The sequence below is a fragment of the Callorhinus ursinus genome, unplaced genomic scaffold, assembly GCF_003265705.2.
Source record: "Callorhinus ursinus isolate GAN/ISIS: 27379988/994484 unplaced genomic scaffold, GSC_fseal_2.0 scaffold71, whole genome shotgun sequence".
NCBI classification, from domain to species: Eukaryota; Metazoa; Chordata; class Mammalia; order Carnivora; family Otariidae; genus Callorhinus; species Callorhinus ursinus.
In genome coordinates this window covers 2,209,011-2,221,003 of record NW_027397133.1, presented here as the reverse complement: position 1 = coordinate 2,221,003, position 11,993 = coordinate 2,209,011, and the positions used below count along the sequence as shown (strand labels likewise).

General features: G+C 50.6%; 1 protein-coding gene across 2 annotated transcripts in view; it reads right to left on the bottom strand.

Moving 5' to 3' along the window:
• Window positions 1-11,074, bottom strand: part of PLEKHA4 (pleckstrin homology domain containing A4) — a 20,814-nt gene extending 9,740 nt beyond the window's left edge. Inside the window, exons 1-13 of one of the 2 annotated variants that reach the window (XM_073886560.1) lie at window positions 10,742-11,074; window positions 10,201-10,290; window positions 9,484-9,591; window positions 8,075-8,147; window positions 7,859-7,959; window positions 7,591-7,700; window positions 6,787-7,002; window positions 6,140-6,419; window positions 5,423-5,509; window positions 4,257-4,304; window positions 4,033-4,113; window positions 3,739-3,888; window positions 2,007-2,105 (exon numbers count right to left, since the gene is read on the bottom strand). In XM_073886560.1, coding sequence (XP_073742661.1) covers window positions 2,007-2,105; window positions 3,739-3,888; window positions 4,033-4,113; window positions 4,257-4,304; window positions 5,423-5,509; window positions 6,140-6,419; window positions 6,787-7,002; window positions 7,591-7,700; window positions 7,859-7,959; window positions 8,075-8,147; window positions 9,484-9,591; window positions 10,201-10,284 — 1,437 coding nt within the window. In that variant the 5' untranslated portion in view covers window positions 10,285-10,290; window positions 10,742-11,074. The remainder of the gene's footprint in view (window positions 1-2,006; window positions 2,106-3,738; window positions 3,889-4,032; window positions 4,114-4,256; window positions 4,305-5,422; window positions 5,510-6,139; window positions 6,420-6,786; window positions 7,003-7,590; window positions 7,701-7,858; window positions 7,960-8,074; window positions 8,148-9,483; window positions 9,592-10,200; window positions 10,291-10,741) is intronic. The other variant, XM_073886561.1, reaches the window with a different exon arrangement.
• Window positions 11,075-11,993: the final 919 nt, after the last annotated feature.

Genomic DNA, 11,993 nt, shown 5'->3' with positions numbered 1-11,993 from the left:
CCTCCAGCTTTGCGCTTGGAGGTTGCCTTGGCTACTCTTAGTCTTTTGTACTTCCAGACACAATTTAGAGTCAGCCCGTCAATCTCTATGTAGAAACCTCCCAGATTTGTATTGGGATTATAAATCAATTTGGGGAGACTACATCTTTACTTTATGTATCTTTCCTATCCACAAACATGGTATATCTCTCCATTTATTTAGGTCTTCTTTAAGTTCTCTCAATGATGTTTTGTGGCTTTCAGAATAGATGTCTTGTATATATTTAATTAGATTTCTTCTTGGATATTTAACTTGTTTATGTCAATTACAAACATTGTTGCTTATAAATATTTATTCTCTATTCATTTGGTACTAACATACAAGAAGATAATTGATTTTTGCATCTTATCCTTGCATTCAGTGACCTTGATAAATTTGTTTATTCTAATAGCTTATCTGGAGATTATTTTGAATTTTCTACATTTATACAATCATGTGTCATCTGTAAATAAAAAATAGATTTACTTCTCTGGTCCTTACACCTTTATTTCCTAGACTTGTACTGTCTAGGACCCCTGGTACAATGTTAACTAGAACTGGTAATAGCAGATACCCTCGTCTTATTCCAGCTATCAGGCAGAAAACTCTCAATATTTCACTGCCAATTATGTTTGCTGTAGGTTTGTTATAGATGTGTTATCAGATTAAGGAAGTTCCCTTCTATTCCTATTTTGCTGGGAGTTTTTATCATTAATGGATATTAATGCAGTCAAATGTTTTTCCTGCATTTATTGAGAGGATCCTGAGGCTTTTCTCCTTTTTAAAAAGATGTGGTGAAATACATGGACTGATTTTCAAGTGTTAAACTAACCTTGCATTCCTATAATAAACCTAATTTGGTTCTTTTCATATATTGCTGGGGCTGAGAGATATTTAACACTAATTGGTGGGAGATTAGAGTTGAAGGGTGGATTTTAGGAAGAAGGGGAACGGATTTAACATGAAGAGAGCGGAGCTTAAATCTGTGAGTATGCATTTAATGCTAGAAGTCAACAGTTTGTTTAATTTCGTTTTGTGGGCTTGAACCCGCCACCCCGATCTCAAGACCTGAGATCAAGAGTCAGACACTTAATCAACTAAGCATCCAGGCACCCCTAGAAGTCAACATTTAAGGGGTGCCTGGGTGGCACAGTCAGTTGAGCATGGGACTCTTGGTTTTGGCTCAGGTCATGATCTCAGCCCAGAGTCTGCTTAAGACTCTCTCCCCATCTCCCTCTCCGTCTGCCCCTCCCCCATCTCTAAAACACATAAATAGATCTTCAAAAAAGGAAGTCACATTTTAAACTAAAGATATATGTTTCAGAAACTCAATTATTAGGCTTAGGTTGAAGAAGTGGGGGGAGGGGCTCCTTATTGACTCAGTCAGTGGAGCTTGTGACGCTTGATCTCTGGGTTGTGGGTACAGGCCCCACCATGGGGTTTAAGAGATTACTTAAAAATAAAATCTTAAAAAAAAAAAAGGATGGGGAGCCTGGGTGGCTCAGTCGTTAAGTGTCTGCCTTCGGCTCGGGTCATGATCCCAGGGTCCTGGGATCGAGCCCCACATCGGGCTCCCTGCTCCGCGGGAAGCCTGCTTCTCCCTCTCCAGGGAGAAGGATGAAGTGGGTCTGAAGCTAAGCAAGGAGGCTTATACTTCAGAAGTGGAGCCTGAACAAAGGGATTGGATTTAGAACTAGAAATTCCAGAGGATAAATATAACAGCAAAAGTCAGGAGGCAGGGTGGGGACAAGGCTTCAAACTAATTTTGAAATCTCTCCTCTAATAGGAGAGATTTAGAACCAGAGGGGAGAGGGGTTCCGAACCTGAGACAGGTCTTAAAATGAAGGGCACGATCTCAAGTACAAAAAGGGGTTTAAAATGAAAGGCAATGACAGGGGGGAGAAGCTTGAAATGAAGTGGGAGGGGCTTCAATGGCCAAAGGGTTTTCAGGGGAAGATGGCAGAGAGGGTGGAGTTTGGGGGACATACCTGGGGGGAACCAAGGTGCAGCAGGTATTCCAGGGTCTCCCTCAAGGTGCCCAGCTCCTGTTCCAGACTGCTGTATGCGTCCCACACCCGCTCTCGCTCCTCAGGTCCCAAAAAGGGGGAGACACAGGGTTAGTATGCCCACCCACCAGATCTTTCCCCACTCCATTTTTTCCCAGCTGACGAGGAGGAAGAGAAGCTTGGTCCCTGGTGCCCTGGGGCGGTATATGGACTACAATTCCCAAGAGCCTCTTTGCTCAGTCCACTAGGATACCCAGAGTCTATATGGAACCTGCCATTCCAATGAGCTGCTAGAGTAGACAAATAACAGATTTTCCTAAATTCTCTGACTACCTTTGAAATCCCCTAGGGAGGCTGACTCTACAGATCCAATAAGCTCTTGGGACAGTCAAGATCACGAGCCCCAAGTGCCCCTGGGGAAGCATCACCATCATCATAGCAGTTAACATTGATTAGGCACCTACCATGTGCCAGGCACTGTTCTTGGCTCTCATTTAATTCTCATGAGGTAAGTATTATTAATGTCTCCATTTTACAGATAATAATTATAGCTAATATTTCTTACCATGTACCAGGCACCTGTTAAATACTCATATACACTTCTTTTTTTTTTAACATTTTATTTATTTATTTGAGAGAGATGGAAAAGCAGACTCCCCGCTGAGCAGAGAGCCTGCTGCGGGACTCAATCCCAGGACTCTGGGATCACAACCTGAGCTGAAGGCAGACGCTGAACCAACTGAGCCACCCAGGAGCCCTCATATACACTTCTTTTTTTTTAAGATTTTTTTTTATTTATTCATGAAAGACAGAGAAAGACAGAGAGAGAGAGAGAGAGAGGCAGAAGGAGAAGCAGTCTCCCCAGGAGCAGGGAGCCTGATGCGGGACTCGATCCCAGGACCCTGGGATCATGACCTGAGCTGAAGGCAGACGCTTAACCATCTGAGCCACCCAGACGCCCCCTCATATACACTTCTAAGGTATATATTTTTATGATATTTATATGATTTATATTTATGTATATATTTATATGCTATATATAAGATATATAAATATATAAAATACATTCTATATTAAATATAATACAACAGTGTTAAATATTCATTTATTCATGTATGTTATGTATAAATACATGTATTTATGAAATTCTTATAATGGCTCCATGAAGTAAATACTATTTTTATTATTTCAAGTTTACGTAAGAGGTACCTAAGGCCCAGAGGGGTTAAGTAACTTCTCTAAGGTGGCACAGCTACAATGAATGGGAGCAGGAGTTGAGATTCCAAGCGAGGAAGCCCATATCAAATTCACCCTCTCAACTCACTAAATTAAGTCTCCTGTTTCTTGGTTGCTTGCCCCTCGCCCTCTAAGACTGTCAAGATAACTGATTTAAAACTTGGGGTGGGGGGAGGGCACCTGGGCGGCTCCATCAGTGAAGCACCCGACTCTTGATATCGGCTCAGGTCATGATCTCAGGGTCGTGAGATGGAGCCCGGGGTCCAGCTCCGCGCTGGGCATGGAGCCTGCTTAAGATTCTCTCCCTCTCTCTCCCTTTGCCTCTCACCCCCTCTAAAAAAAAAAAAAAAAAAAAAAAAACTTGGGGAGAGCAGAATTCTCAAGAACAGCCTTTCCATGAGCTTCTGCTGTCAGGTTTCCCTTTGCAAACACCCTGTAGAGTCCTCCTGGGAGGGCACGCCCCTTCCCAGATGCTCACCTGAGTCAGGTGACAAAGAGTAGCCCTCACACTGACCAGTCGGTCTTGCAGGAGGCGCTGGTGCCCCCACGCCCTCCCTGGAGCAGCAGCCTCTCTGGTTGTTTGGCCCAGCTGCTGCCTGGTCAACTCCAAGGCTGCTTCTAGCTGCTCCTGCACCAGAAGGGAAGGTGGTTAGGCTTCTGAATCCACATTCAGCCCCAGGGATAGAGAAAAGGTATCTTCCCAAATCCTTGTGTGTGCTGAGGAGCAGGAAGGGAGAGGCCAGATGTCCTTCCCCATCTCAGAGCCTCATACCTTCTCCTCCTGCCTCTGGTCTAGCTCCTCCTGCAGCCTCCTCAGGAGCCGGTCCTGCCCACACAACTTGGTCAACAGAGTCTGGAGAAAGGAGAACAGGAGTTACTTATGGACCAGACCTGGCTCTTCCCCTGTCCTCCCTGCCACTCCCCACCCCCACCACCATCTAAAGCATTCTCCCCCAACTCTGAGTACTTGGAAGGGTTTAGCCACAGAGAACTTACATCTGTCTCTAAGCTTTGGGGAAAACTTGAGTCCAGGGGGGGACCTGGCTGAGGAGAAGGAGAAAAGCCAGGGGTCACATGGACAGACAGGCCTTTATTGTAGCTCAGTGCTCAGTCAAGCCCTGTTTCTATTGATAGTCCCCCTTCTCCTTATTAGCTTTTTTTTTTTTTTCCTTTTTTTAAATGTAAGCTCCATGCCCAGCAGTGGAGCCCAACCTGGGGCTTCAACTCATGACCCTAAGATAAAGACCTGAGCTGAGATCAAGAGTTGGATGCTGAGCTGGATGCTTAACTGGCTGATCCACCCAGGCACCTGCTTATTAGCTTTATTCCAAGCTTTAGCAAACCTCAGGAGACCACATGCCAGATTCCTGGCTTTAGGAAGATCCAATGACTCTGTTATCAAAAAGCTTCAGCAATGTTATAATTAATGGAGAACATTTAGACATTTCTTTTACAACTGAAAATAAAATAAGGATGCTCGTTACTATTGTTACAGTTTAACACTGTATTAGAGATCTCGACCAATGCTATAAGAAAAGAAAAAGGAAACAAGTAGAAGTGTAAGGATAGGAATGATATGCTCATCAATCCAGAGAAACCAACGAAATCAGAGTGACTAGAATAAGAGAATTTAGGGGCGCCTGACTGGCTCAGTCAGTGGAACACGCGCCTCTTGTTCTTGGGGTCTTGAGTTAAAGCCCCATGTTGGGTGTAGAGATTACTTAAAAAAAAAAAAAACTTCAAAAAACAGACTAAAAGAATTCAGCAAGGGTGCCAGGTGAAAGATGAAGTTCCAAACATCAATATCCTATCTCTACACCATCCATAGCTAGAAAATATAATTTTAAAAAAAGATATCATTCAAATAGCTATAAAAACTATCAGGAATTTAGGAGTGACCTTAACAAGAGCGTATAAGATCTCTATGGAAAAAAATTTAAAACAAATAAATACCCAGAAAATGATATGAATGCATGGAGAGATATTCTATATATATGCTACCTGGTTTGTGGCAGCCCTAGGAAACTAACAGAGGCATCAGTCAAGGGACCTTGAAATATTCACTCTTCTCTATGCACATTAGTCCAGGAAATGACATTCTCCATAGCAAAGAAAGCAAGGGAGGGGGCTCTGGCAGATTTGAGGTGCCCCAGGACACCTACCAATAAAACCATGGAAGCCCGTGTCCCGGGAGCTCTCGGGGGTAGTTGGAGATACGTGGAGGAGCCAGAGGGAGCCTGGGAGGAATACTGAAATAGAGATGTTTAGAAATTGGCATGTTTTAGTAACAAATATTAGAGTGGGTGCATCCAGAATTGATGTGACTTAGGATTCTTTGAGGTTCACAACTGGGTCCCCGCAACTTCCTCAACTACTTGTTCTCCAGCTTTGTGCCACTGTGGGAACATATAGGATGATAATAAATGGACAAGCCTGGCAAAACTGCCCCAGGGTTTGATAGAAGTTGCAATCTACTCTCACTCTCACATTTCTGTTTAACTGTGGATATTCTGGGCTACAATTCCATGATGCTCAGAGGAAATAGCAGGTGACCATCTTGGAAAGCTAAACTGGAGACACAAGACAGGTGCACTCCAGACTACCTCTCCCAGCACTGTCTGGGAGGACAGTATTCTGGACTACAATCCCCATAATACTTAAGGTGTAATGGCCAGAGACTGGGCTGAAAAGACGGCCCTGAGGACTGATGGGAGATGAAGTCCACTTCCCCCCCACCTTCACATCTGAACCCAGATGTGATTATGTTGAAACACAATCCCCATGATGCCCAGGGGGCCATGGCCTGCAGACCAGCCTGGAAAGACAGACCATAGCCATATGGGAAATGTAGTCTCCCTCCCCATTACCTCTCTGCTCACCTGTGTTCTGGCCTCCTGACTCCAGTGCTGGGGACTCCTGGGGGGCCTTCCTCCCCCAGGCTCAGAGGAGGGTCCTCGCCGGGGAGTGGGGGGCCTGGAGAGTGTCTGGCGCTGAGGGCCCCAATCCAGGGGAGGCCGGACATCGATGCGACTCAGAGGGGTATGGGGTCTGGCAAGAGGCGCTATGTCACCGGAGGATGGAGGGGGTCTGCGTGCAGGAGCAGACCGGGGCCGGGGGAGACTCAGAGGGGAGGGAGGGCGAGAGAGGGGTGTGAATAGGCTGTTGGGCAGAGAGAATAGGGGAACTGGTGAACTAGAGCCCCCTCACCCTACTACCCACCCAGTCAGCCTCATGTACATGTTCCCTTTCAGTGAGTCTCACTGTCCCTCTAGAGTAGAACCCCTCTCTATTAGCCTGATCCTGAATAACTTCCCCCTTTGTGGCATCTCCTCCTTAGGACTTCCTTTCTATGGGTTCTGACCTCACAAGAACTCCAGCAATGCACATTCACTCAAGAGAGAAAGCACTAAGCCGCACCTCGAATCAGCCGCAGACCCCGCCCTTCTCTTAGACCATGCCCCCAACATAGCTTTTCCTCGACACTCTGCCCTGTAGAACCTTCTTGTCCCAGACTCCCTCAACGCACTCCGGGCTCCTGGTCCTCCGGATCCGAGGTCCAGATTGGAGGTCGGCTGTGGGGCTGGGGGTGAGCAGCCCGGATCGTCCACGACCTCTGGAGAGCCGAGCCACCTCTGGTGACTCTAAGCCGTGTCTCTCTTCCCCTCTGCTCACTTCTGGGGGACCACCAGGGCCTCCAGGGCCTTCTCCAGGCTGGGGACGTGCGGGTGACCTGGGTCGCCCACTAACGAGTGGGCACAGAAAAAGACATCACTCCTCTGTACCTCATGACAGCCCTTATTCCCATTTCAGGAGTGAACGCACGGAAACCTACACAGAATAAAGGGTAAGTGGTGCGCTATAAATCATTGTTCCCACTTTGCAGATGGGAAAACTGAGGCCCCGAGTGTGGAAGTGACTAGTGCAGGGCTACAAGGTCCATTGGGGTTTCCATTCCACTCATTCCCAGAATGAAACTTGGGAAAAGCCCGGACAGAGTTTGTCTAAAGCCTTTCTTTTTATATTTGACTTTCCTTAAGCGATAGCTTTGGGGGTGGAGACTTCTGAGGGAGCCAGTCAGAGTATGGAATATTGATGAAGGGGGGCTGGACAAAATGGTGGGCGGAGTTTAGAAGAGAAAGACTTTTTGCTGATTGGAAGACATGAGACATGAAGTTCCCTGGAGGTGGGGCCTGAAGGGCGGAGCCTCCTTAGCTAGAAGATGTGTGACTGGACGTCGAATAGGCGGGGCCTAAAAGGGAGGGGCTGGAACTAATTAGATGGACTCCGATTGGAGGTGCAGGTCAGGGGCGTGGCCAGGAACTATACTCACCACTCGTCCCCCTCTGCGCGCGAGGCCCGGCCCAGCGCCCTTAGCCAGCCGCGCAGGTCCTCCAGAGTGTCAGCGGCCAGAACGTAGGTCCTCATGCCCGGGTGCTCGGCCTGCGGGGAGAGAGAGCTGGGGACCTGGACGCCCGGACCCTCTAAAAAGGAGGATGCCATGGACCCTGGTCAAGGCTTTTTATCTCCAATAATGGATGCTCCCATGGCTGCCCCCGTGGCCTACTGCCTTAGTGCCCACGGGGAATGGACGGACTCACGGTGAAGGTGAAGCGCCGCCCTCGGGGGGCTCCTGGCCCATCTGGCCTGATACTGTAGCTAGGGAGCAGGACGCTGCCCAGGACGCTCTCCTCGCGGCTGTCTGCAAAAGAGAGCCTGGGGTCAGGGATCACACAGGCATCGGGAGGCCAAGAGGCTAAGGGAAAGGGAGGGCGGGCGGGGGGGCCCGTCCACCCCGTGCCAGCCGGGGCACTGACCCTTGTAATAGAAGAGGCAATGGCCGGAGAGGACAAACCAGCGGCGTTTCCAGAGCCGGAGCCCGGAGCTGTCCTGGGGAAACAGAGTGGGAAGGGAGGCCTGAGTAGAAGGGGAGTGGGGAGAGGAAACGTGGAAATAAAGACAGTGACACCCGGGGACGGAGAAACCCAGAAAGAGGAGAGGAACAGACACATGTTTGCTGCAATAGATTGGGCCAGAGAGCTGGGAGCCAGAGTGTAGGGGTTGAGCTCACGTAGATTCTGGACTCGGTCAGGCCTGAGTGGGGCTCCTAGCTCCACCCCTCTCGAACTATGCCATTAGGCTAGTCATTTCCTGGCTAGGACACTCGTGTTTTCTCATCTGTCAATTGGGGATTGAGAAGTTACCAGAAGGTTGGAATGAGCTACTGTACGACCCGTGGGCCGGGACTTTATATACTCAGACTTTTGATTGGATTATTCCGGAGTCAGACACACAGAGAGGCCAGGAAGCTGGCCCTGGGAGCCCTAACCTGAATCCTGCATCTCCCCCTCTCCTCTGCCAAAACTACTCCATCTCCAACCTTGTGCTCCTCTTCTCCTCTATAATCCATTCCTACAGAAGTCAGGTTGATCTTTTTCAGTTATGTCAGATGGTGGGAGTCCCCCGCTCAAGACAGAGCCTACTATCATACTCAGAATAAATCTCAAATTCCTTCCCCTCTTTTACCGGCTTGCAGGGAATCTCAAACCGGGTCTGCATAAAAATCACCAGGGGAGCTTTTTAAAACACAGATAGATTCCTGGGTCTCAACCCCAGAGTTCCTGAGTCAGTAGATCTAGGGTCGGTGGGGGCTGTCGGTCTGCATTTCCAGCAAGTTCCTAGCCGGGACATATTGCAAACCACTGCCCTGCCATCCCTCCTACCTCGACCCTTGGCTGGCTCCAGACACCAAGCTTTGGCCTGCCACGGGGCCCCTCGCTCTCAGATTCCCTCCGTCCCCCAGCTCTTAGCATAATGGGCTCCTTCTCGTCAGTTTGTTCTCAGCTCAAACGATGCCTTCCCTGACCAAGAGTCAAAGCATGCCCTCCTCCCTCTACCACTTTCGTGCATATCCTCCCATGTTATTTCTTCAGAGCAATTCCTACAATCTGAAATATGCTAATGTAGTACCCATCCCTGCCCCACCCCCTCTTGAGCGTACTATAGATACTTGTTTGTCTTATTTGGGCTTGGCAGGTTATAAACATTCTGGAAGTGGTCACTGAATGGATGAAAGGGTGCCGGGAACAAGGACAGAGAAAGGGGAGAAGGCTCGTTAGAAAAAAGGAAACACATCTGGAGACTGGGAAGGAGAGAAACAGGGAACAGCCAGGGGCCCAAGCTCTAACGTCGCTCAGTGTCCCTTCCCTTCTTGTGCTCACTCCACCTGCTTATGAAGCCAGCCTCGGATGTGCACCGGGAGGTTGGGATCCCTTCGGAGAGCATTGCCTCTCTTCCCGAAGGCGTGCACCTTGCTTACTGCCCTGGTAGGCTTCTGAGGAGAAGGAGGACAGAAATTAACAGGATGGTCTTGGGTGCCGTGGGATGCAGGCAACCCAAGGCCCTGGCTCGGCTGCCCTTAGACACCAAGCCAAGGAGGGAACTGAATTTTGAGGTCAGAACTGGATGTGCGTGGGGGCGCCTGGGTGGCTCGGTTGGTTAAACGGCTGCCTTCGGCTCAGGTCATGATCCCAGGGATGGAGCCCCGCATCGGGCTCCCTGCTCAGTGGGGAGCCTGCTTCTCCCTCTGACTCTGTCTGCCCCTCTGCCTACTTGTGTTCTCTGTGTGTGTGTGTCAAATAAATAAATAATCTTAAAAAAAAAAAGAAGAACTGATGTGCATGGAGTCCAGCAGGACTGTTCCTCTGGTTGAATTAGGAAAATCCGAGGGGTGGGGACAGCTGGGAGTGCCTCTGAATTCCTAGCTGGAGCTGTTGGGCAGTTTGGGACCTTCCTAGGTGTGGCAGAGCCCATCATCGCCAAGGGTCCTTGCCCTTAACAACAGGAATCCTTTGGATTGGCACGGAACCCAGGGCTGGGAAACAGGAGGTTGGGGCAGTCCAGAGCCCTGCCCTCCTCCCCAGCCCCTCCAAGAACCTCGAACCTTGGTGCTCAGGCTGCCCAGCGAGGAGATGGTGGAGGCGCTGCTGGCCAGGCTGAGGCTGCTCCGAGGTCTGCCCTCCTCCATCAAGGGCTTAGGGAGAGAAAGAAAGGGTCTGTGTGCCTGTCTCTGCAGCTGACCCGGCTGGGGACAGGGACGGGGTCAGGGGCTCGCAGGTCGGAGGAGGCTGAGGAGAAAGAGTCCGTTGTCTGGGGACTGGGGGGCTGGGGGAGGCCCTGGCCCGGGACTGCATACCCGAGAGTGATGCCAAGAGAGGTGGGCGGCCCTGGCAGCTGCGGGGAGGGGGCAGCTGTCTGCAGCCCAAGACAGAGAATAGGGGCTCCTTTATTCTTGCCCCCTGCACTCTAGGCAGGAATTTGACTCTCTCTGTGCTCAGGGAGCCCCCAGTCCCTGCCTCTTCCCGGCCGCCCCCAGCTACCTGTCTCCTGCCCTCCACACGCACCCCCAAGCCATCCCTGCCAAGCTCTGGGATGCCAGGAATGCACACCCAGGCAGTCCCTCCCAGACCAGCCAGGGAACTTACCAGCTCTGGGGTCCCAAGGGCGGGGGCAAGAGGGCCGTGTGAGTGCTGGGGCCCCCAGCTGCAGTGTCCCTCCTTTTCTGGCGGGATGGGGGACGACCTCTCAGACCTGTCTCCCTTCTCACCTGCTCACTCACGCGTTTTGCTTTTCGTCTCTCCTCTCTTCTGGTCACTCTTCCCTTTCTTTCAGAGCGGCTCTGTCTCTGGCCTCACCTTGTCTCTCAGGCTCTAATCTGTCTCTTCCAGTCGCCTCTCACTCATTCTCTCCCCCGCCCCCCACCCCCCACCCAGCACTTTCCCTTCCAGTCTTTCTGTTTCTGTTCCAGATCTTTTTCGCTCAGACTTACAGTCTTTCCTCCCCAGGTTTCCGTCTCGTTCTCTCCCCCTCGCTCTCCCTCACCCTCAAGCTCTCCCTCACCCTCAAGCTCTTCCTCCTTCTCTCTCTCTGTCCCCCCGACGCTGTTTCCTCCTCTCCCTCAGATTCCCCTTCTGTCTTCCTCCCCTCTCCGATTCTCTTTCCTCCCTGCTGGTCGGCCAGCCGCCCACGCTGCGGTCTCCCCTTCCAATCCCGGCTGACCCCGCCCCTCGTGTCCTCCCCCCCCAACACTTCCAAGCCTGACCCCTGGCTCAGCTGCCCCCACCGCTGAGGGGAGGGGCTGGGGCCCCCCCTGACTCCTGGGTCCCTGGGCTGGGCTGGGATTCCTGTTTGGAGAGGAGGAGCTGGGCCCGGATTCCGGGGTCCGGCCACTGGCACCCTGAAGGGAGGTAGCTGGGGTCCTGGAACTAGAGGGGGTTCAGACTTCTGGGTACCTGACAAGGTGTGAGCCTGGAGTCAGGACTCCTGAGTTGTTAATGGAGCCGGGCATCTGGAAATGTGTTTTTGAGCGGATGGGTCCAGGTTTTCCAAGGAGGAGAGAGTGACCCTGGACTCCTGGATTATGGCTAGGGCAGGGTCAGGTAGCCATGTCAAACCTCTGCCTCGGATCCAGGTGAGAATTGTGTTCTAGACTGAGGATGCTGCCCTCCGGAGGGAGACATGGTCCCTGGGCATATTTTAAGGCCAAAATTATGGACCAGGTAGGGGGGAGGGGCAGGGAATTGGGACTGTGTACCCGGTCCTGGAACTTGTGGCAGGAGACCCCACCCCCATGAGGTTCAGTCTATTCTACCCAGCCAGGATTTCAATTTGTGTAGGAGCTTGCTTTCTCCTTTCTTTCTTTCTTTCTTTCTTTCTTTCTTTCTTTCTTTCTTTCTT